The sequence below is a fragment of the Squalius cephalus genome (genome assembly GCF_949319135.1).
Source record: "Squalius cephalus genome assembly, chromosome: 17".
In the NCBI taxonomy this organism is placed as follows: domain Eukaryota; kingdom Metazoa; phylum Chordata; class Actinopteri; order Cypriniformes; family Leuciscidae; genus Squalius; species Squalius cephalus.
The window spans coordinates 33,551,840-33,578,209 of record NC_137138.1 but is presented as its reverse complement, the minus strand read 5'-3'; the positions used below and the strand labels follow the sequence as shown (position 1 = coordinate 33,578,209).

The 26,370-nt window shown below is 36.7% G+C and overlaps 1 protein-coding gene across 3 annotated transcripts in view; it reads right to left on the bottom strand.

Annotated features, from left to right (window-relative positions):
* Positions 1 to 26,370, bottom strand: part of cngk (cyclic nucleotide-gated potassium channel) — a 151,016-nt gene that overhangs the window by 16,021 nt on the left and 108,625 nt on the right. For 2 of the 3 annotated variants that reach the window (XM_079847067.1, XM_079847069.1), the window contains 10 exons: positions 23,432 to 23,516; positions 22,882 to 22,944; positions 21,972 to 22,624; positions 21,736 to 21,839; positions 20,810 to 20,953; positions 19,345 to 19,506; positions 19,166 to 19,258; positions 18,872 to 19,021; positions 18,319 to 18,452; positions 5,669 to 5,862 (listed from right to left, as the gene is read on the bottom strand). In XM_079847067.1, the coding sequence (XP_079703193.1) occupies positions 5,669 to 5,862; positions 18,319 to 18,452; positions 18,872 to 19,021; positions 19,166 to 19,258; positions 19,345 to 19,506; positions 20,810 to 20,953; positions 21,736 to 21,839; positions 21,972 to 22,624; positions 22,882 to 22,944; positions 23,432 to 23,516 (1,782 nt within the window). The remainder of the gene's footprint in view (positions 1 to 5,668; positions 5,863 to 18,318; positions 18,453 to 18,871; positions 19,022 to 19,165; positions 19,259 to 19,344; positions 19,507 to 20,809; positions 20,954 to 21,735; positions 21,840 to 21,971; positions 22,625 to 22,881; positions 22,945 to 23,431; positions 23,517 to 26,370) is intronic. The other variant, XM_079847068.1, reaches the window with a different exon arrangement.

Genomic DNA, 26,370 nt, shown 5'->3' with positions numbered 1-26,370 from the left:
GTTTAACAAAATGTTTCTATCATGTATTTTAATATTCACCCACTTTCAGTTAGAATGTCAGAAAGTAGCTCATGCACGGAATGTTGATGGATTTTGACAGTTTGACAAGGTTTTGTCAGTTTTGTGAAAAGATTGTTGGTTCAGTTGACTGGTTATAACAACACTACCAACTATGCCATCTTCAATCAACTTCCATTGAGTTCCAGGGGTATTAAATGTAAGTACAAAATACTTTTTCTCTTGTGCTTGTGAATTGGTGGGGCATAGTAGCAGTAGCTAATGTAATCTTGGTGTTTTTCACACTTAGTATACTTCTTTTAAACTTAAAATAAGAAAGTATACTTTCAGTCTACATTTTATGTACTAGACAGAAATATACTTCAAATTACACTTCAGTGTAGGCCTACTTGATTTATACTGAGAGAAAAGTCCAGGGCCCATATTCATAAAGATTCTAAGAATCCTCTCAGAAAACTCTGAAAGGACAAGCTCGGTATTTAACACTTAAAGCCCTGTTTTCAGATCGTTTCTGATGAAATAGAACGGTTAAGATTGAAATTTGGACACATGCTGCTGTCCCGAGAATTTTCGATTTCTGTGGTAGCACCCCCCACCCCCCCACCTCCACAATGGCTGCATAGGTGCACTGGAACAATCCTTCCTAAAACGCATTAAACTGATATGCTCACTCAAAAATCACTGCAAAAGATGCTTTCCAACAGGTGTTTTACCATTCGTTGTAAAACTTGGGACCTATTTTTCCAAACGCCTCACACCCGTACATTCTTCCGTTGAGAGCTTGAATAATTTCGACACTTTCCAGCGGCGGAGTAATACCGTACCTCACAGCACATCCAATACAAGTCAATGGAGTTGGACAAAATCTACGATAAAACCTGTTGTAAAGCATCTTTTGCTGCGACTTTTTTGTGAGCATATCAGTGAACACCCCTTACCACTCGGTGAGTTGCACGTCTATGTAAACGAAAGTTTAATGCGTTTTAGGAAGGATTGTTTCAGTGCACCTATGCAGCCATTGTGGAGGTGGGGGGGGGGGGGGGGAGGGTAGGGGGGTGCTACCACAGAAATCGAAAATTCTCGGGACAGCAGCACGTGTCCAAATTTCAATCTTAACCGTTCTATTTCATCAGAAACGATCTGAAAACAGGGCTTTAAGTGTAAAATACCGAACTTGTCTTTTAATTTAGCTTAAAAACTTTTACATAGGAGTCTTAGCTTAAGAGCAATTCGGGACCGATCTGAGAGCAACTCTGAGCAAAGAAAAGACAAAAACTTTCATCTTAGTGAGGAGGCGGGGCTGACCCTGTTGCTATGTATGACACAATCTTTTGAAGACTGTGATTGGCTGGTTGTCCAAGAAGGAAAAAAAGAGTGATTTTAAGTATAGGGTCTATTCTAAGCCTTCACTTTGAAATTACATGTGACTGTGTACATTACACACTGCTGCATTGTTGCATTTTCCCAGTTGCCAAATATCGTAATGTAGTGATTACTTTCATTTCTGGCGCTATGGCATTTCTGCGCTGTGTCGGATGCGCATCTCTAATAAGATCAGTCACAAACATGATCCCTGCACGATCTAATCTATAGCGCCTTATTAACTCACTGTCATCCATTGTCTGCAACACATTTCTTCTCCCTCTTCGTCTTTCTGCCATGTTCTCCTCTGCTAAAGAAACTCTTCAGCCTCTGAAAAGTCCTCGTCCGTACTCCTTACAATTTTGACCTTAAGACCTCTTTTAGGGGTTAAGATGCTTCCTAATTGCTTTTTGCTTTACTGGGATTTTTTTTCTTTAATTTTAAGAGTAAACGCCCACATTTCTAAGAATTTTCTTAGAATTTTGTCACTAGGAGCTACTCTTTGCATTAAGATTCTTTATGAATACGGGCCCAGGTATATTTGGCCTGTACTTGAACTCAATCTTTTGATCCAGATATACTTAAAAGAATAATTAAGAATTCAAAGTATACTTGTCTTGTAGTTGTGTTAATTCTTTTGATTGAGTAGTCAATTAAATATACTTTTTTTTTTACATAGTTTTTCATATACAGTCTTATGAAACTTGCATTGTTTGAAAATATTGATTAGAATATTGATATAAAACAGATATGTTTCTAATTCTGCATATCTGAATTTTTGTGTAGGCTAGTCCACTGGTAGTGTATAGCAATTTACTCTAATTCTACTTTTTTGTTTAAAATGTTGCCTTTCTTTATGACACTTACTGACATTCAAGTGTTGATTAAAAAAGGATGCATGAAGCTAATAAAATGTTTTTAAAATTAAAGTACAGTTAAAGGTATTTTTCAAGTGCAAAAATAATATATAAATAGTAAACTATAAGTATAATGTTATGTTCACTTAAAGAAAACTTACAAGTATACTTGCAGTATAAACTACGAAACTAGTAGTTTACTGAGAGTACACATCAGTTTGTACTTTCATAAACTAAAAAATTTACTACTTGTATTAAAATAGTAAACTACTAGTATACTTATAAGTTCACTTGTAGTACAGATGCATTACAAATGAGAAACCTAGTTGTGTACTTAGTTTACTATTCTTAAAAATACTAAAAATACTAAAAGTGCATACTACATAAAGTATACTTAAAAATATATACTTGAAAATGACTTAAGTATACTTCATAAAATGAACATGAAGACATGCACTTTTATGATGAAGAGATGCTCTTTTATAATGGATAGATGCACTTTTATGCACTTTAATGATGGATAGATGCACTTTTATGATGGAGAGATGCACTTTTATGATGGATAGATGCAATTTTATGATGGACAGATGCACTTGTATGATGGAGAGATGCACTTTTATGATGAATAGATGCACTTTTATGATGGAGAGATGGACTTTTATGATGGAGAGATGGACTTTTATGATGGATAGATGGACTTTTATAATGGATAGATGCACTTTTATAATGGATAGATGCACTTTTATAATGGATAGATGCACTTTTATGATGGATAGATGCACTTTTATGATGGAGAGATGCACTTTTATGATGGATAGATGGACTTATGATGGATAGATGGACTTATGATGGAGAGATGGACTTTTATAATGGATAGATGCACTTTTATAATGGACTTTTATAATGGATAGATGCACTTTTATGATGGATAGATGCACTTTTATGATGGAGAGATGGACTTTTATGATGGAGAGATGGACTTTTATGATGGATAGATGGACTTTTATAATGGATAGATGCACTTTTATAATGGATAGATGCACTTTTATGATGGAGAGATGCACTTTTATGATGAAGAGATGCTCTTTTATAATTGGATAGATGCACTTTTATGCACTTTTATGATGGAGAGATGCACTTTTATGATGGAGAGATGCACTTTTATGATGGATAGATGCACTTTTATGATGGAGAGATGGACTTTTATGATGGATAGATGGACTTTTATAATGGATAGATGCACTTTTATAATGGATAGATGGACTTTTATAATGGATAGATGCACTTTTATAATGGATAGATGCACTTTTATGATGGATATATGCACTTATGATGGATAGATGCACTTTTATGATGGATATATATGCACTTTTATAATGGATAGATGCACTTTTATGATGGAGAGATGCACTTTTATGATGGAGAGATGCACTTTTATGATAGATAGATGGACTTTTATGATGGAGAGATGGACTTTTATAATGGATAGATGCACTTTTATGATGGAGAGAAGCACTTTTATGATGGCTAGATGCACTTTTATGATGGATATATGCACTTTTGTAATGGATAGATGCACTTTTATGATGGATAGATGCACTTTTATGATGGATATATGCACTTTTATAATGGATAGATGCACTTTTATGATGGAGAGATGGACTTTTATAATGGAGAGATGGACTTTTATGATGGAGAGATGGACTTTTATGATGGAGAGATGGACTTTTATAATGGAGAGATGGACTTTTATAATGGAGAGATGGACTGTTATAATGGATAGATGCACTTTTATAATCGACAGATGCATTTTTATAATGGACAGATGCACTTTTATAATGGATAGATGCACTTTTATAATGGATAATGGATAGATTCACTTTTATAATGGATAGACAATAATAGATTTTTACAGCGATTCATTCCTGCCGGTTCCATAATGAGACTGGCGCGGCCAGAGACATTTTGGGCGCTGCGGCATATTAAATATATTATAAATAGTTATTTTTTTATTATAAATAGTTTTTCTGTTACACTGTTTAACCTGCAAGCTAGCTAGCCTGCTAGATAGCAAGCCTGCTAAAAACACCAAGCTTACATTAGCTACTGCTACTATTCCCCACCAATTCACAAGCACAAGAGAAAAAGTATTTTGTTCTTACATTTAATACCCCTGGAACTCAATGGAAGTTGATTGAAGATGGCATAGTTGGTAGTGTTGTTATAACCAGTCAACTGAACCAACAATATTTTCACAAAACTGACAAAACCTTGTCAAACTGTCAAAATCCATCAACATTCCGTGCATGAGCTACTTTCTGACATTCTAACTGAAAGTGGGTGAATATCAAAATACATGATAGAAACATTTTGTTAAACCACTTACAAGTGTTATGTTTACAACACCATTGACTACAGTATTGAAACAATTACTTTTTATTACAACTGTACATGAATAAATAGGCCATTTGGCCCTGGACTAATAGGGTATTCTATTTGTCCATTCTGCTGGCTGCACAAGTCTAATTTAAGGCTCTCACAAATAAATAATATGGGTATATTATACATTTTCTGAGTCATCAGAGTGCCTTGAGTATTGACGTTGTTGAGTTTTGTGTCCATGGTTTTCTTTCATGCCACAGGGATAAAAGAAAGCATACAGTTTAGGCGGAAATTGTGAAAAAATGTGTGTTATTTCTGGTTTAAAGAAGTCATGTGACCTCTGTGTTTGTCAGACAGATTCAATACTGAGCTTAAATGAAAGCCTAAAAGGTCCCCTTTCCAACGATACCAAGCACCATATTATAGAATATTGACAATATCCCTAGCATGAGCCTAAACCAGATATACACCAGATTTCAAAAACGGAATTTATTTTAGGGGGTTAGTAACTTCATGAGCTCAAAAAAGTGATTTCGCTACCACCGCTGCACTGCTATCGTGATTTTTCTAATACTAGGGGTGTATACCTTGCCAAAAAACAATGATAGCATTTGCCCCCCCCCGTTGATACCGATGGACCCCCCTGGCTCATGGACTAATTGCCACATATTTAGTATGTGTTTTGTGGCCTTATTTCAGAAACTTTAATTTTTAGTTTTTTCGATAACCATGCATAAACATTATTCTCTCAAAAATGAAAACATGTACATACATGTGGCTCACATATTATGGAAGTCCTGTTTGTGCTATATAGAGTGAATTTACACCTTTGCCATTAATATGTTTATAAGCAACTGAAAAAAGCACAAATGTCAGGGCATGTCAGAACATCTCAAGGACCCCAAAAACACCCCAGACCCCAGAGGGTTAACTAATTGCTAGTAGTTCTTAAGACAGTCTTAACTTAGCAGCTATGTTTATGCAACTGGCTCATCTTACATAAATTAAATGCAATAGATAAACTTTAAAAAGGATTTCAAACAACTTACATCCAGCTCGAGAGAAAGTCTCTGCTGTAGAGTCAAGCTTTGGTAATGTTCTTCTCTGATGCTTTTCTTTGTGTAACGGTTCTTTTATTGTGCCAGCTGTCCTTTGCAAATGCGTGTAAATGCTAGGATAATGCTTAAAAATCTCATCAAGGCTTTTCTTCGAAAACACATACAGCTCACAGTTTGTTGCAGCCCTGAAAAACAAATGGGGAAATCAATAAGCTACACATTAGAGGCTGACATTTTTTCGGGAATCCCGCGGGATGGGAAACAAAATCACTATTAATCACGGGATTGGGACGGGACAGGAAAAAATGTCAGCAGGAGTGGGCGGGACCGGGAATCGTAATAAAACTATGATACCCAACTTTATACACAAATATACAGTTTCTATAAATAAACTCTATATTTAAATTTTGAACTAAATTCTATTTGCCCTGTCTCTTTATGCTCTCCTGTTTGCTTTGGTGTGGCTGGTAAAGTGAATGATGTGCTCCACACACCCGTACCAGTTGGTGGCTGTAATATGCGTGCCTGTGTGTGTGTTTGCATGGATGATTTACAGGAAATTTAATGTGTTTAATGTGCATTGTTTAAACTGGCTTTCAGTTCAATAAAGTAACATAAACTGTGCTATGCTGAGTGTTACTCATTGCGCGGCTCGCGAGCATCGTGGCTCGCCAACTTTAATTTGTGGCTCGCATGGCGGTAAAAAATATGGTGATATGATCATGCAGTCACTACAGATATTTCATAAAAACATTAAAACATTAAAACATTTTGATCGGATTGAAAGGGGTGGTTTATCGAGAGAACATGTAAACACTTGATCGATTGAAAACCGTAACTGAAAAGACGACGTATGACGCACTGAACGAGCTGTTCTCCTGATGAATAAAGTGTCATATAAATGAGTGTCCTGTCATTCTATAATTCTCCTTTCAGTCAGCACCTGTGAAGTAGAGCAGGACAAAGGTTTTGGGCAAAAACAACTGGTTTTGGGCATTTTTACTGCGTGATAAATTCAAACAGCAGCGGCACAACGGTTCATATGTTCATAGTCTCCAAATTATGACCAGAATTGGATAAATATTAAGTCTGCTGTTTAAAACAAATCACGAACAAATGTATGAGAATGGTTATTAAGCAACAACAGTGGGAAACTTTGTATATTTGTGCAGTGTGCGCATGACAAAAAATCTATTCCGATTTGAATCTTTTGACTTATAAACGCGCACATCAAACCGATCATGTATCACATCACGATGTTTAGCGTTCATGTAAACTACAATACATTCAGATTCATCAATCGAAATGAATTCAGTCCGAATGAAACAAAAGTTGTGCATGTAAACATATCCAGTCTCTGTGGAGATGCCAGTTATGGTGGTCTTTCTTGGATGGGTGGATGCATGATAGGCTAATGTAGAAAAAAATTGCTTAAGGTCATTCTGGGATGAATGTATTCTGGAAATCCTCTTTTTTATTTTATTTTTTTTCATTAAGGGAAATCATCTTGTTTCAGTTACAAATTTGACTGGTAAATCATGAAGACTGTTTTTTTCCTCACCCTTTTGTATTTATTACATATTGACTGTGACAGATTGATAAGCAGACATGGTATTTGTAGTCGGGGAGCCAAAGTCTCAAAAATAGGTTGAACCTGACATGGTCTGTCATACTTTTTATTTGTGTTTTTTCTGTTAACTTTGACCCTAAGAACCAATAATTGGAGGGTCTGCTCTGCCGGAAATATCGCGAAAAAAAATTGTGGCCATTTTAGTGTATGCACCCTTTATTTTTTATCAGAAAAATGTGAAAAATGATTTTTTCCCTCAAATCCTCAGTGGGTTTGGTAGGCTGTCAATAAATGCATTCCAGATACAAAGAACACATTTGCTGACAACATCCACTGAAAAAATAACTCTTAAAACACATTTCTACATGATTTTGCATCAATTTAATGCAAAAAAATAGGCGTTTTCTCACTTTTTTCCAATATTTCATCTTTACTTCATTGGCAATCAACTATTCCCCCAAGTTATGACATCAGTCAATATGTCATTCTTTTCACCAAACAGTATACTCATTCCACAGAAAAAATCATAAAAATCCAACCAAAATCAATGGATCTGTGATGATTTCACTAATAGTTGATCAGCAGGCTCAGAACCTCAATAGAATTGTAGGCTACTCTCAAAATTCCGAAAGACATGTAGTCCATGAGCCAGGGGGGTTGATCGGTATCATCGGGGGGGAAAATGCTATCATTGTTTTTTGGCAAGGTATACACCCCTAGTATTAGAAAAATCACGATAGCAGTGCAGGGGTGGTAGCGAAATCACTTTTTTCAGCTCATGAAGTTACTAACCCCCTAAGATAAATTCCGTTTTTGAAATCTGGTGTATATCTGGTTTAGGCTCATGCTAGGGATATTGTCAATATTCTATAATATGGTGCTTGGTATCGCTGGAAAGGGGACCTTTTAGGCTTTCATTTAAGCCCAGTACTGAATCTGTCTGACAAACACAGAGGTCACATGACTTCTTTAAACCAGAAATAACACACATTTTTTCACAATTTCCGCCTAAACTGTATGCTTTATTTTATCCCTGTGGCATGAAAGAACACCACGGACACAAAAGTCAACAACTTCAATACTCAAGGCACTCTGATGACTCAGAAAATGTATAATATACCCATACTATTTATTTGTGAGAGCCTTAAATTAGACTTGTGCAGCCAGCACAAGTCTTCAAAATAGAATAGAGCCAATAGAATGGACAAATAGAATACCCTATAGTCCAGGGCCAAATGCTGTAATAAAAACACTTGTAATTGGTGTAACAAAATGTTTCTATCATGTATTTGTCATTACAAGTGCACAGCCATGTGAGCGCTGGCTGAATTATTATCATTTTTATTCATATCTTTCACATCTACTGCAGTCAGATTCACCCGTGTTCACTCTGAAGGAATCACTCACATGGCTGGGCACTTGTAATGACACATCAAGGATGTTAAGAGGCTAAAAGCAGGTTTAAATATTGCCCCATTGAAGTCAACAGGGTGCAAATTTTAAAAAGAGGATAACACGGTGTAGGCAACATCGATTTTTGTCGTTGTTCTCTGTATTAACAGCACTCCAAATTTACAAAAAAAATGAGCTCAATGTTAAAATTGACCGGAGTTCTCCTTTAAAAACTTTTACGTAGGAGTCTTAGCTTAAGAGCGATTCGGGGCCAATCTGAGAACAACTCTGAGCAAGGAAAAGACAAAAACTTTCATCTTAGTGAGGAGGCGGGGCTGACCCCGTTGCTATGTATGACACAATCTTTTGAAGACTGTGATTGGCTGGTAGTCCAAGAAGGAAAAAAATAGTGATTTTAAGTATAGGGTCTATTCTAAGCCTTCACTTTGAAATTACATGCGACTGTGTACATTACACACTGCTGCATTGTTGCATTTTCCCAGTTGCCAAATATCGTAATGTAGTGATTACTTTCATTTCTGGCGCTATTGCATTTCTGCGCTGTCGGAGATGTTAGCGCGTCTCTAAGATCAGTCACAAACATGATCCCTGCACGATCTAATCTATAGCGCCTTATTAACTCACTGTCATCCATTGTCTGCAACACATTTCTTCTCCTTCGTCTTTCTGCCATGTTCTCCTCTGCTGAAGAAACTCTTCAGCCTCTTAAAAGTCCTCATCCGTGCTCCTAACAATTTTGACCTTAAGACCTCTTTTAAGGGTTAAGATGCTTTCTGAATTACTTTTTTCTTCACTGGGATTTTTTCTTTAATTTTAAGAGTAAACGGCCACATTTCGAAGAATTTTCTTAGAATTTTGTCACTAGGAGCTACTCTTTGCATTAAGATTCTTTATGAATATGGGCCCAGGTATATTTGGCCTGTACTTGAACTCAATCTTTTGATCCAGATATACTTAAAAGCAGGGTTCACCAATCTCGGTCCTGGAGGGCCGCTGTCCTGCAGAGTTTAGCTCCAACCGGGTCCAACACACCTGTTTGAAAGTTTCTAGTATACCTAGTGAGACCTTGATTAGCTGGTTCAGGTGTGTTTAATTGGGGTTGGAGCTAAACTCTGCAGAACAGCGGCCCTCCAGGACCGAGATTGGTGAACCCTGCTTAAAAGAATAATTAAGAATTATTGTCTTGTAGTTGTGTTAACTCTTTTGATTGAGTAGTCAATTAAATATACTTTTTTTACATAGTTTTTTCATATACATACAGTCTTATGAAACTTACATTGTTTGAAAATATTGATTAGAAAATTGATATAAAACAGATATGTTTCTAATTCTGCATATCTGAATTTTTGTGGAGGCTAGTCTACTGGTCGTGTATATCAATTTACTCTAATTCTACTTTTTTGTTTAAAATGTTGCCTTTCTTTATGAAACTTACTGACATTCAAGTGTTAAGATTAAAAAAGGATGCATGAAGCTAATAACATGTTTTTAAAATTAAAGTACAGTTAAACGTATTTTTCAAGTGCAAAAATAATAATGTTACATGTTAAGTGCAAAGTATAATGTTATGTTTACTTAAAGAAAACTTACAAGTACACTTGCAGTATAAACTACGAAACTAGTAGTTTACTGAGAGTACACATCAGTGTGTACTAGGGATGTAAACGGTTAATCGATTATCGATTAATTGTCGACAAGAATTTACTCGATTAAATTAAATTAATTGTCAGCTAATTGAACATTGCGAACGTGACACGAGATTCTCGCGGGCGGCGAGAGACCCGACATAAACCTGAGGCGGCAAAAAAGAAACCAAACATGAGGCGGTCAAAACGGAGTGGAGTGTGGGAGCATTTCAAATTTGAGGCGAAGGAGGACGAAAAGTGCCACCATTGCGCATATGCTTCAGTTATTGTGTGTGAGAGAGATCTCAGGACTGGTGGGAGCATACTCGCTTTAAATATTGGCTTTAACGAGGAGCGGTGGGTCCGAAATTTTGTTGTGTACAACAATATGTTGTGTGTCAACTCAACGTTTGTCCACATTCCTCTCCTACGACGACACAACGTTTCGTCTGGCCATCCGTCCCTTTGCAGACGCGCGTTGGGGTTTCTCTCGTCATTAAACCGCGGAGACGTTGCCTAATGCCTCAGAAAATCCGACCTGCCTGTTTACATGACAGTCGCATTGGCACATATCCGATTTATTTCCACATATGAATGAGGCCTGAAACCGATCTCGATATATCCGAATGCATGCGTTTTTTTCCTGTTTACACTGTCATAGAACACATCGGATCTGTGTCACATGCGAGCAAAAAATCGGAATTTGGTCACATTTCACTGACAGTGTAAACGAGGGACGCCCTCTAATTTTACTGTCACCAGTTCTATATTTGAAGTTTCCAGGTCTAGTAATCTTATACCTTTCTCAGACCAAGGGGGATTATAAGTGCTGCTGCTGCTACTGTTTCAAGTTTTTCATTCAAGTAGTTTACCAGATAGATTATTAGGCTTAATATTGTAGGCTAAGCCTACCCATGTAGATTTTTATTTAAAATTTATTTTATGTTGCTTAATGTTTCACATGCAACAGGTGAGCCAGTGCACAATTATTTTTATGTAGGTCTATTTTAATTTTCTGTGCATAATTTATTTTGTTAAACTACATAAATGCCATTATCTGTACCGTATCCCAACTGTTACAATAAAACATCAATTGAGCAATATAACATGCATTTTTATTCAGTAGCCTATAAGCAATATTTTGCTTTTTATGTTAAAGACACTATTGATACCGTGAGAAATTTACATTCTCAGGAAAATAGCCGCTTATCAGTTAATCGTTAATCGATCGATAAGGTCAATCAATGAATGATTAATGAATTAATCGATAATTTGCATCCCTAGTGTGTACTTTCATAAACTAAAAAATGTACTACTTGTATTAAAACAGTAAACTACTAGTATACTTATAAGTTCACTTGTAGTACAGATGCATTACAAATGAGAAACCTAGTTGTGTACTTAGTTTACTACTCTTACAAATACTAAAAATACGAAAAGTGAGCCAATTTAGTCCCAAGCAGTATTGAAATAGTACACAAGTTTACTACAAGTACACATTGATATTAGTATACTTACTACATAAAGTATACTTAAAAATATACTTGAAAATTACTTAAGTATACTTCATAAAATGAACATGAAGACATGCACTTTTATGATGAAGAGATGCTCTTTTATAATGGATAGATGCACTTTTATGATGGATAGATGCACTTTTATAATGGACAGATGCACTTTTATCATGGATAGATGCACTTTTATGATGGATAGATGCACTTTTATAATGGAGAGATGGACTTTTATAATAGATAGATGGACTTTTATGATGGATATATGCACTTGTATAATGGATAGATGCACTTTTATAATGGATAGATGGACTTTTATAATGGATAGATGCACTTTTATGATGGATAGATGGACTTTTATAATGGACAGATGCACTTTTATGATGGATATATGCACTTTTATAATGGATAAATGCACTTTTATGATGGATAGATGCACTTTTATAATGGAGAGATGGACTTTTATGATGATAGATGCACTTTTATAATGGATAAATGCACTTTTATGATGGATAGATGCACTTTTATAATGGATAAATGCACTTTTATGATGATAGATGCACTTTTATAATGGATAAATGCACTTTTATGATGGATAGATGCACTTTTATAATGGAGAGATGGACTTTTAGAATGGATAGATGGACTTTTATGATGGAGAGATGGACTTTTATGATGAAGAGATGGACTTTTATAATGGACAGATGCACTTTTATAATGGATAGATGCACTTTTATGATGAATAGATGCACTTTTATAATGGATAGATGGACTTTTATAATGGATAGATGCACTTTTAGAATGGATAGATGCACTTTTAGAATGGATAAATGCACTTTATGATGGATAGATGCACTTTTATAATGGATAGATGGACTTTTATAATGGATAGATGCACTTTTATGATGGATAGATGCACTTTTATAATGGATAGATGGACTTTTATAATGGATAGATGCACTTTTAGAATGGATAGACAATATTTGATTTTTACAGCGATTGATTCCAACAATCTTTTCACAAAACTGACAAAACCTTGTCAAAATCCATCAACATTCAGTGCATGAGCTACTTTCTGACATTCTAACTGAAAGTGGGTGAATATCAAAATACATGATAGAAACATTTTGTTACACCAATTACAAGTGTTTTTATTACAACATTGGGCCCTGGACTATAGGGTATTCTATTTGTCCATTCTATTGGCTCTATTCTATTTTGAAGACTTGTGCTGGCTGCACAAGTCTAATTTAAGGCTCTCACAAATAAATAGTATGGGTATATTATACATTTTCTGAGTCATCAGAGTGCCTTGAGTATTGAAGTTGTTGACTTTTGTGTCCGTGGTGTTCTTTCATGCCACAGGGATAAAATAAAGCATACAGTTTAGGCGGAAATTGTGAAAAAATGTGTGTTATTTCTGGTTTAAAGAAGTCATGTGACCTCTGTGTTTGTCAGACAGATTCAGTACTGAGCTTAAATGAAAGCCTAAAAGGTCCCCTTTCCAGCGATACCAAGCACCATATTATAGAATATTGACAATATCCCTAGCATGAGCCTAAACCAGATATACACCAGATTTCAAAAACGGAATTTATCTTAGGGGGTTAGTAACTTCATGAGCTGAAAAAAGTGATTTCGCTACCACCCCTGCACTGCTATCGTGATTTTTCTAATACTAGGGGTGTATACCTTGCCAAAAAACAATGATACTGTAGCATTTTCCCCCCCGATGATACCGATCAACCCCTCTGGCTCATGGACTACATGTCTTTCGGAATTTTGAGAGTAGCCTACAATTCTATTGAGGTTCTGAGCCTGCTGATCAACTATTAGTGAAATCATCACAGATCCATTGATTTTGGTTGGATTTTTATGATTTTTTCTGTGGAATGAGTATACTGTTTGGTGAAAAGAATGACATATTGACTGATGTCATAACTTGGGGGAATAGTTGATTGCCAATAAAGTAAAGATGAAAATATTGGAAAAAAGTGAGAAAACGCCTAATTTTTTGCATTAAATTGATGCAAAATCATGTAGAAATGTGTTTTAACCCTCTAAGCGCCAAAGTCGCAAAATTGCGACAAGACGTCATACTTAATAAAACAGGCTGTAGATCCTAATATGGTGTAATATCTCATTTGTATTCCCTACCACTAGATGGCAGACATGTAATACTTCGATTCAAGACCAAAATGACGTCATGTTCCTATTCAAAGTGTTGGAGGAAACAGCAGAGCAAGTGAGCCATCGTGTCATTGATGCGGAAGCAGTTCAGTTCAGAGCGTCTGAGTAAATTGTGAGATTTGTGAGAGAAAATGGCTAATAAAAACTTGTACTGTGGTCCGTGAGGATGTGTTCAAATGTTATTCACCGATTCTGACTCTGAAGAGGAATATTTGCCTTTCGGAAATGACGATCAGCCGTCTAATGATCGCGCTTCTCCTGGTACATCTTTGCCGCGCAATGGTGCCGCCCGCGCTTCTCCCGGTACATCTTTGCCGCGCAATGGTACCGCCCGCGCTTCTCCCAGTACATCTTTGCCGCGCAATGGTGCCGCGCGCGCATCTCCCGGTACATCTTTGCCGCGCGCGCATCTCCCGGTACATCTTTGCCGCGCAATGGTGCCGCCGTGCAAGGTGCGAGTGTTCACGAAGCACAAACAGATCATTTTGACCATTTGCCCAACGGGGATGGCAGGGGTGGACGTAAGCTTAGTGTACTCTTTTCCTGATCATTTGGAATGAGGATAAAAAGACAAAAAAAAAAAAAAAAAAAAACCACTCCATATATATTTTTTCCTGAATATTACTGATGAACTGATCCAAAAGTAGGCTACTGTTCACATGTGTTTTACTACTAAAGTATTGTAATATAGTAATAATTTAGTACTTTCTCCTATTTTATTGTTGGTTTCCTCTTATGTAAATAAATTCCAACATCAATTCAATATCTACTATTTCCTGAATATTACTGATGAACTGATCAAAAAGTAGGCTACTGTTCACATGCGTTTTACTATATAGTATAGTAATAATTTAGTACTTTCTCCTGTTATTGTTGGTTTCCTCTTTTCTCATCATTTGGAATGAGGATAAATAAAAATAAAACATGCAAATAAGTTCAAACATCAGTTCAATATCTACTATTTCCTGAATATTATGAAATTCAAGAGGGCCGCCCCCTGATGACGTCATAATATGCCAATTAGATTAGTATATTTACACCCCACATAAACTTTCAGTCATCCCCAACATTTTTCTAATTTACAGTAGATCTCTATATTTAAGATCCTTTCAATCCACAAGCTTTTGAAATGTTGATGTCAAAATCCAGCATTTTTTCAAAAAAAAAACTTGGCGCCTAAAGGGTTAAGAGTTATTTTTTCAGTGGATGTTGTCAGCAAATGTGTTCTTTGTATCTGGAATGCATTTATTGACAGCCTACCAAACCCACTGAGGATTTGAGGGAAAAAAATCATTTTTCACATTTTTCTGATAAAAAATAAAGGGTGCATACACTAAAATGGCCACAATTTTTTTTCGCGATATTTCCGGCAGAGCAGACCCTCCAATTATTGGTTCTTAGGGTCAAAGTTAACAGAAAAAACACAAATAAAAAGTATGACAGACCATGTCAGGTTCAACCCATTTTATTGAGCTTTTGAGACTTTGGCTCCCCGACTAATGACTGGATGTAACTTTTTATGCTTTGCGGTAAAATGGCTCTACTACTGACTTTGTACTATCAGTGCGGCTCTCATGAAAAAAAATAGTGAAGACCACTATCTGTACTGTATTTTTTTTACTGTAACTGACAGATTCTAGTCAAAAAAACACAACACGGGAGTGGGAGGGAATAGGAGTCATTCTTCTGGGATTGGGATGGGATTGGATGTTTTTTCGTGGGATTGGGACGGGACAGGATTTTTTTTTGTGGGAGTGGGACGGGACAGGTTTGAAAATCCACTCCCGTGTCACCCTCTACTACACATACAGCAAATTGGCAAAGTTTTTCATTATATTTCTAGTTTATATCCATTGTCCGTTTAGCATTTCCTGAAGGCTAGTGTCTGACTAGCCAATTTTCAGTTGTAAGCTTCATTTACAGTCTTTGGGAGAATCAATAAGAGTCTGTGCACACAGCCACACTTCTCAGCGGAAAGCTTTAACAGCCCCAGCTACCCAACTTATTCATTAAGTTTGAAGACATAAAAATGTCCTTGTTATCTTAAGATAAATAACAAATAATCTTTTGTTTATTTGTCTTAACTAACATCAGCTATATTACTTCTAATGAATAACAGAAAATCATATACTGACAGGGCTCCAGACTGCGACCAAAATTTGAGAGTGTGCGACTGAATTTTACATCCAGTCGCACATGTGCGACCAGTAAATTTCATCTCGTATAGTGTGTCATAGTGGGCGACAACCGACGTCGCGTCTGCGATGCTTTATGACATCATGACAAAAAGACTAGCATGTTTAATTTTTTAACGGTCCTCCATGACGGGTTCTGTCAAGAGTGAATGAGTGTGTGTGTGTGTGTGTGTGTGTGTGTGTGCGAGTGAGTGAGTGAGTGAGTGAGCGAGCGAGAGTGAGTGAGAGAGTGTGTGCGCGAGTGAGTGAGTGAGTGTGTGTGTGCGTGCGCAAGCGAGAGTGAGTGATGAGTGAGTGTGTGAGTGAGAGCGTGGTGAGTGTGTGAGTGCGTGTATGTGAGTGAGTGCGCGTGTACATATATGTGCGAGTGAATGTGTGTGTGAGACGGCTCGCGATGACTGATCGTAAAGCAACGTGTAGTCTGACATGTTTCTTGTCCACGACATGACAAGATTTTTAGGAGTCAAAATCGTGTAATCTGACACAGTGACTATCGTAACATACAAAAAAATTGTGTAATCTGAACCAGGCATAACTATAACTATGGTATACTATAGTTACAAAAGTAGCGTACATCTTTTTCCAGCACTTCAAAACTATATCATATTTAAATGTTATTTTTAATGTGTTGACCAAAACATTTTTGTTCATCCTTTAAAGATTGTCTCTATTTATAAAACTGAACTGAAAAGAAGTAGGAAAACTCACACTTATTTAAAATTACCATAAAATTAAATTACCATTGTAAACATAGCTGCTGAGGGCGCTTATTGGCTATTTTCACTCCCTAATATCTATTTTGTCACTCATTTTGCTTTTGAATTAATATTAAGACATTATGAATGATAATAATTAAAGTTAACTTTATCTATACACCTCAAATTAAGCTCAGTGCTTTGTCATCCCACAGTGCTACCAAACACTTTCTGTAGAACTTAGTGCCGCTGCCCTCAGATGTTAGTCTGGAGCCCTGTGATCTTAAAATAAAACTGCAGCATAATTTCTGTACGTTAAGTCTATTTATTATCAAAGCATTTGTCTGTAATAGTTATTTAGGGGGAAAATGTGAAGGTGTGCCCCTAAATTTTCTGCTTGCGCTCCTAATAAAAAAAGTTAGTCTGGAGCCCTGACTGATAATTTACAACAATGCCAAGGTCTCTGGAAAGAGGTTTGTTAAGTGATATTTATGTTCCACGTGGTCGAGTGAGCAGTCCGATGGTGGTGACATTTTCCACTGGTTGTGCTGGGTAACAATCCATTTCGAAAGCCTTGAACACGAAGCTCTGTGGCATGCTGATCTCCTGAAGCACCAAAAGGGTCCTAAAATCTGGGACACGCAGATGAGGCCTTGAAGTAGGTGCAGAAGGTCCTTAACAATCTGGAACATGCAGACGAAGTTACCTTAAAGTGAAGGTTTGCTCTCTTGAGCTTAACCTTATTGCAAATGTCTCTGTATGCCTTTTGCGTCTCTGGGCTAGAGATTCAGACTAGTCAATCCGCTTTTGTCTCTCTGGCATGGGGACTCAAAATGTGCTGCAGTTGTTACTGTCTCACTCAACAGACTCTGAATGCAGTGTTTGTTAATGTCTCTTTCCTCACAGACCGGAGGTTCAGAGCAGGGTACCTGTCTCTGCCTCACCTTTACAGGCTGGAGACTCAGGACAGCGTAACTGTTAATCTCTCTCCTTACAGGACTGAGACCCAGAACGGTGTTGTATCTGTTGTTGTCTCACCTTAACAGGCCAGAGACTCAGAACAAGGAGTGTCTGTTGCAAAGGTACCTTTATCCCTTTCTGATGAGTACGAGATTGCAATGTGGCGCTTCTCCATTCGAGTGCTGTGATTGGTTGCTGGCATCAGAGGGGAGACACACCCTTCTTTCCCCTGTGGAACTCATTGGCATAAAGCACACAGTTAAGGCCCGGGTATACTTAATTTTCCATCTTCTGCTCCATCTCGCGCACAGTTGAGCATTGCAAGCCTTTCAAAGTATAGTCCTATGTCCATGCGTGTGGAAAGATGTGTTCGGCACGTACACTATAAACCCATCTCATTATCCAGACATACCAACATACTCAATGTACTACTAACTAACTAACTAACTAACTAACATGAAATAAATAAAAGCAATATTAACCTTGCTGTGGCAGGTCTTGGTTCTCCTAACAGCAAACTTCTCTCACCAAAACAATGTCCAGGTTTTAGTTTGAAAAGAACGGCTGATTCATCATTTGATAAAACCCCCACTTCTCCCTTTTGGATGAAATACATCTAAAAAACAAAAAAAACAAAGTGCAATTTTAAAACATAATAATAAGCATGCTCTGTTACACTTTCAGGCTCATATTATGGACAGTCAAAAATGTTTATATAAAATGAAAGTTTTCAGATGCACATGTTTCCAATGCTCTTGATCTTAGTGAGTTCAGCTTGACACTATGAACATAACAGCAATCAGAGGTCAACGTCTCAAGTTTCCGTTAACTTTTCATAATGCTTGCAAGAAATTCATTCAAAATGACCTACTGCAAAATTTCATATGACATTAAACATTAGGGGAAAAGAACATCATTTTACATGTATATTTAAACATAGAAATCAAAGTTTTGTGGCTCTATAGATCCACAGTACCTAACTATCTGTTTGCATTTATGCCCTTCATAAATATGAATAATATTAATGATAATTACCTCTGATCCAATGTCATCTTGCCTATATATGACGTCACCAGTTCTGTACAGGCATTGTGACATACTACTGGCTAATAAGCGAATGAAGCATCCATCAGATTCTAATTGCTCCAGAGACTCCTTTGTTAAGATCTTCTCAAACAATGGCCCCTGTAAACAACACCTTGTAAGTCAGAGTGTTTTAGCCTATTAAAATAATCAGCCAATTCAACATGTATTTAATTCTAAACCAAAAGTAAAAATAGCAACACATGCACAAGATCGAGCAAATGAAGTTGTCAATAATGTTATTACATAGAGTTTCCCTGCTTTATCGATTGCCACATTAGACAGATGACATCTCTCAGACGCGTTTGTTGACTTCCTCGGGATTTTTTGACCGAACAGCTAGAAAAAGAGATGATGCATTTACAGAATGAATGTGGCATTCTACAGTCATTGTTATGTTAGTAATAGCCAAGAACATATTTTACCTTTGCTATAAAATCAGCATAAAGAACTGTTGAAATATCACTGACTAGTGAAGAGGGCAAATACTCAGACAGTTTATCCTGATCAAATCCTTTTGTGTACGCCCATCGGAATGTGTAAAATCCAATTACTTTGTCATATAAAGCCCCGGTTATTTTGTGGCTCTTAAAAAAAGGAGGGAAAGTGATTTAATACAAAACACATATTACACTAACATTCCGAGACATCATTTGGAAGAATTTCATTTGACTACAAAGAATTACATTGATCAAAAGTCACTCCAAAGACATTTATAATGTAACAAATAACTATTTCCATTTTATATAAATACTGTATTCAAAATCTCTGTTCATCATAGAATCCCATGCAACGTGGATGTGTTTCTGTTTAGCCATTTTTATACCGAAATACAACTCGAAAATGAAGTGATTTGCTAGAAATGCACATGGCATAAACAGCACTGCTGTTTCCAGACTTCCTTAAGCAGCACAATCATTTCATCATTGCTGATAATAAGGAATGTTCCTTAGTGACCAAAAAAGCACATTAGAAGCATCTCTGAAAGATTATACAACACATATTGTTCTAAATAAATTGGATCAATGATTGCTGAAAATAAGGCTTTGCCATTACAGCTAAATAAAAAAATAAAAAAGACTGATTGTATTTTAATTAAACGATACATTAGTTATCAACAAAAGGAATTTCTTTTATCCATATTTAATATATATTTTTTTTTGTATCTTTAAAGGGTTAGTTCACCCAAAAATGAAAATTCTGTCAGTAATTACTCACCCTCATGTTGTTCCAACCCCGTAAGACATTCGTTCATCTTCGGAACACAAATTAAGATATTTTTGATGAAATCTAAATCTTAAGTTTATAAAGCGACGAGAATACTTTTTGTGCGCAAAAAACAACAAAAATAATGACTTCATTCCACTTTTCATTTCCTTCTATCTGGGCCTCGAGTTGGTTCACGTAGTGTTTTTGCGCAGCGCGTCTGTGTTGCACGTCACCACGTAGGCTCACTATTGGCCGACGCCGGTCATGTGTGTGATGCGTGTGACGTACAACACTGACGCGCTGCGAAAAAAACACTACGTGAACCAACTCGAGGCCCAGAGAGAATGAAATGAATAGAGGAATAAAGTCGTTATTTTTGGGTTTTTTTGCGCACAAAAAGTATTCTCGTCGTTTGATATACTTAAGATTGAGCCACTGTAGTTACGTGGACTATATTAACGATCTCTTTAATAACTTTTCTGGGCCAGCAAGTTTCAGTCCCTTAGAAGCCTATGGAGGAGTGATCCAGCTGTCAGATTTCATCAAAAATATCTTAATTTGTGTTCCCGAAGATGAACGAAGGTCTTACGGGGTTGGAACAACATGAGGGTGAGTAATTACTGACAGAATTTTCATTTTTGGGTGAACTAACCCTTTAATAAACAGACTGAAAATAAATACCTTCAAGAACAATTTCATGCTATCAGTTTTCTCTGTATAAGCAGCTCTCATAGCATCTGTGTTCGCCAGCATAGCAGTTACAGTGCCTGACAAGCAGCCACAATACAGTGCCGCAGCAATCATGAGGAAAATCATCAGAAATTTCTGAAAATGTTGTTTATGCACAAAGAAAAGTCAGTGGCTGGAGATGCATAAAGAAAGCAAAGAAAGAAAGAAAGAAAGAAAGAAAGAAAGAAAGAAAAGGTTTCGGGGGAGGGATGTATTTTTCTTAAAGGGGTCATATAATGGTACATCCACTTTTACAAGTTGATTGTACTGAAATGTGTGTTGGCAGTGCCTGTACACAACCATCATAAAATGATTAAAATCCATCCAGTGTTTTTTTTTTAATCATCTTAAAGGTTTTCCCTGTCTCAAATCAAGCCGTTCGATCTTGTGACGTCACGATTGTTGATTGACAGCCCTCGCTCGTGAGCGAGCTGTCAATCATAGTCTGCGCGTCATTGTTGATACGCTGGAGAACTGTCTATGAGCAGAATAGCATCTAAGCGATTGTGGTGTTCTGTTCTTGGGTGCAATAAGGAACAGAGCAGTCATTTTGATGTTCCTAAATCCGAACCGCTAAAGACGCAGTGTTTTCTTACAATACTAATGAGAATTTTTAATTAAAGTACATTACAAACTTTTAATTTAGACCCTAAAGAATCATATTAGCTTGTACAAAAATGGCATTATATGACCCCTTTAAAAAATATATATAAATGTGTTTCTTTTTAAAGCAAAATTATTATTATTATTATTATTAATGTATTATTCATATGTATGTATGTATGTATTGATTGATTGATTGCTTTTACTTTATGGGTGAAACGTCACCTACATGTCTTAGTGAAATTCATCTAATATTTGACTGCTATGATACTTACCGATGAAGCTACAAATGGATGGATGTCCCCAAATCCAACACTACATATTGTTGTAGTGACAAAGTAAAAGCTCATTAAATACACCTGCTGGAAATTAAAAGTCTCTGAAAGAAAAAAATCATAATTTTAAAGCTTTAAATAAACAGATTTATTTTAATTTACTAGAAATAAAAAAAATATGATGAATAAAACATGAATTAGTTTCAATTGTCAAAGGATTGATGAACAGCACGTACCAAAATCAATATTAAAAGAGCCGTCCAAGTGTGTCACCCAGGACAATGTTGTACAGTTGTGCTTTATCACTGGTAATAAATAATTACTGATGTTTCCATAAAGGTTCCCTAAAGGGCATGCACTTGCAAAGATAATACAAGTGGCGAAGTGCACAAAAAGAGTGAAATATAAAAATAACTTAAAACAACAAATGATGTTCGTTTCTGCAGCAACGTCAGCCTGCAAGAATGAAAATACAAAGGGAATGCGATATAACTGGAAAATATGTGGAATCCTGAAGCATGCATAAAGATGCAACACTTCGCTATTGGCATAAAATCCGTTCTCACTGAATGGTGAAGTCAAAATCCAACCCACAAGTTCCCAAGGAAAGCAGGTTATGAAATCCATTAGGAAACCATTTTTGATATAATGACGTGCTGTTTCTAAGGGGTCAACTTTGAGTTCATTGCCTTCATAGAAAGCAACATGCATGCGGAGATACATGTCCACCCAACAAAATAATCCAAGTATGTAACAAACAATCCACAGATCAATACTGAAGTGTAGAAATGCAAAAAGCAAAGAGGAAGTGATGCTGACAGTGACAGCCAACACGCTCCGGAAAAGCTCCCATTGAACATAAAATGAGCAGCTGGGCAAGATGGTACTCCTGCAACAAAATAAACAAGTAATTACATATATCATATTGCTCAAGACTGGAAGTACTGCAATGCTTATAAATTAGGGTGCTCAAAATCACTGAGTTAAAATAATGTAACAAAAATGTTTTACATTTTTATTAATTGTAAGAAAAATACTGACGCTTCCAATTTTTCGAGGTTTCTTCCTGATGTGAGGTCATTATTTTCAGGAAACATCTTTAACTGTATCAGTATAATTAAAACACCACAGTAGCACTGCATTTACCTCATTAAGAAAAAGGATGGGCATGACCACAAGAAGAAATATACAATGTGCTCCATTAAAGTGCTGTAGAGACAAAAACAAGAATAGTTCCCCCACACGTTTACTCACACTCATAACAGAATTTTCACTTTCGTGTGAACTATTGCTTCAATAGTTTATCAGTTCAATGCAATGGAATGCATATCAATTAAGCAATGAAGTCACAATGCTTTCAGATTTTTCTAAACTATTAACAATTTTTTTGGACCTGTAAATAGATTAAAATAACAAATAATTAAATTATTGCTTTTAAGTTAAAGTGGTTTTGCTTTTCCAGCATATTATATTTGACAGCTAAATGGACTGTACAAATAAAGCATCAAGTTACAACAGGTCAGGAAGTAACCTTGCCTAGTTTTGACGTAAAGGGGCACAATGTGATGTGTTAATGAAAAGGACAATTACATTACATTTTATGAACTGTATCATTCATATTAAAAGCAAGTCATTAACAGTTGTACATGGTGGCACTGCATACATTTTCACGTCACCAAAATAACTTTCTGCTTACTTCGGCCTCTGTTTGAACAGTTTCATTTGAATGGTTTCCTCCTCTGATCCAGCATACATGGGAATGTTTCCAAAGTCCTCCACATCTAGACAGACATTTATATGTAAATTCTCAGTAGGTAAAATAATCTAAGGCTTCTGCTTTGACTGAACACACACTGTGCAATTTTGGCAATCCTATAAGATCATTACAAATCACACTGTAAGACATGGATCTAATAAACTTTGTTACTACATGTATGTAGACTGTTCGATGATGACACCTATTGAATTGTAGGCTATGACGCAAGAATAAAACGTCATCAGCATGTGCTAGTGGTAAACTAATGATGTGTTTTTTATGTGTGCTGAAAAAAAGAGGAGGACGCGAAAGAGGAGAATATGGATGCGGTCATGGCTAGGGAAAAGTGGCCAATTTTGCAAATGGAGCTTGAGATAAGTAGTTTTAAGTTTTAGCGCCATGTCGCGTTGATCAATACGGCATTTAGTTGGCTAGTCAGTGGAGGTAGGTCGTAGCAGCAAACACTGAGATGATCATGCTGAATTTCTGACACTGTCAAACTATTATCGCAGGCCATCTTTGGTCGCAAGACCATGACAACTTTCGTCTTTGAACCTCTCTCACTGTGCGACGCAGGACCACCGTTTAGGAGCCACGACCACAGAAATTGCCACGATTGGTCATTTTTCATCTGGGACAGCCCAAAATCGTACAATGTGTAGTAGGGTTGTAATCTCCCAGTCAATTAGCCGATTATTGGTCGATACGTTCTGGCTCGACCAAAATTCAGATTTTTTGCCGCGTTCATTTCGCCAGTTTTGCCGCGTTCATTTCATCAGGTGGAAAGCACTAATTGCTAATGGGGGTGTTTTCAGAGCACCCCTGTTTCACAGGTAACAGTCTGTCTTCAAAACACCCCCCTTGTTTTCACTTCTTTTGGATTAGCCCAACACACAGGAGAAGAGAGAAAGATTGAAGAAAGAAAGTTTGCTTAATATTATTTATTTTATTGTGAGAGCATTTTATTCAAAGTCAGTCCTCTTCTACCATGTCAACAAAGACATTGACAGTGTGGCAGCATTTTTTTTAAAATAGAAAACGGGAAAAAAGTTGAATGAAAATTTTGCAAGCAACAGTTTACATATCACAGCTCGACGACAAACATGTCATATCACCTAAAAATGGTAAGCTAACTTGTCTGCGTTAGGTTGCCCCGTCTGTTTTGAGTCAATTTATTTATTTATTTATTTTTTGGAGCCTAAAGCCTTGTTTATACTTTTAACTGGCTCCGCAGCGCGAGTCTCCGCAGACTAGTGGTGTCAACAATAATCGATTCGGCGATGCATCGCAATGCGGGGCATGCACGATTCAGCATCGATGCGGCAAAGTGCCATAATCGATTATGTCACTGTTTTAGGGGTGTAACGGTACGCGTATTCATATTAAACCGTTCGGTACAAGGCACAGATTTTCAAACCGAACGGTTATTTCAAATGTAAGCGCGTCGCGAACGCGCTCATAATGTAGACGCTGGCGCGACCACAACATCAAATGGCAAACGCAATGTAAGCGGAACGAAACTGAGCTACTCGTGACGGACTGTTTATCAGTTTGGACCAACGCAGCGCGAGCCGATCTTATACTACACAGCGCTAAGAGATCCAGTAAAGAAAGCATTTGAACTCGCCACTAAAGTAATAACATCGCTGCGAGATCTAGTGAGAAACATTCACATTTCTCCGTTTTTAACGGATCAAACAGCGCTGACGTGGAAACCAGGAAGAAACATTGTGACATGAATGAACTATCCAGTGTCCACAGATCTGCAATATTCACCATGGATTTACTGTAGTAACACTAACTGCAACTTTGGAAGTTTGGCAGGAATAGTAGGCTATAATGCTTTCAAGTAACGTTATGTCGGATTTATTTCGACAGTATGAATAACGTTGCTGCCCTCAAATGTTAATCTGAACTAAAATAAACATTTGTTTATAAGCACAAAATATTACATTTAATTTTTTCCAAGGAGCTGTTTTGTTTTATATGCTCCTAAGAAAAGTAAATTATAGCTCCATCATTGCTCAAAGAAAAAAATGTCATACTTTATGATGTTAGTTATAATAAAAAAAGAATTTAAAAAAAAATCAAGGAAATTTCTCTGGCATTTCTTTCTTTTTGCTGTATCGAAAACGTACCAAACCGTGACACAAGTGTATCGTATTGAACCGAACCATGAATTTTGTGAACCGTTACACCCTACACTGTTTATTTTCTGGCCTTGAGTTGGACAATAAAGTTGAAATTTAATTTCAAATGGTTCTCAAGCAGAGAGAAGAGAAACATTTCTCATTCAAAGCACTGAAAGCAGTGATTTATGCTTTCTTTTTCAGGTTTGAAAATGCCATATCCAATACCCTGTAGGGCTGTCACTTTTTATTCGATATTCGAATATGCATTCGAACATGGCGTGAAATATCCGAAACCGAACTATAAATAAACTATTCGGTTTTTAAAGTGCCATGTTTTGCGCATTTTTTACAGTCTATGATTAGACCGTTTGCTTTTTATTTTATTGTTTGCCATCTCATCCAGTAGCGGCCGCTCTAAACGTATTGTAGCGTAGGCCCATGACCAAATCAAGCGAATAATAGCAGCCAATAGCCAGCTTGTTTTGAAAATGGAAGATAACGACAAGACAAAAGAGTCCGCGCTGTAATTCCTGCCTATTACACACACACACACACACACACGACCCACAGAAAAGACGCGCGTCAGTATCGAGTTCTCTTTCGGGCTTGAACAAACCATAACACACAAATTATGCCAAATGTCCGTTTTGTCGAGTGTCCTCATAAGAGCAGTCTTAAATTATTTAAATAAAGTCTTAAATGAACGTAGAGATGTGCGAAAATGCGACGCATGTCAGATCGCGTCTC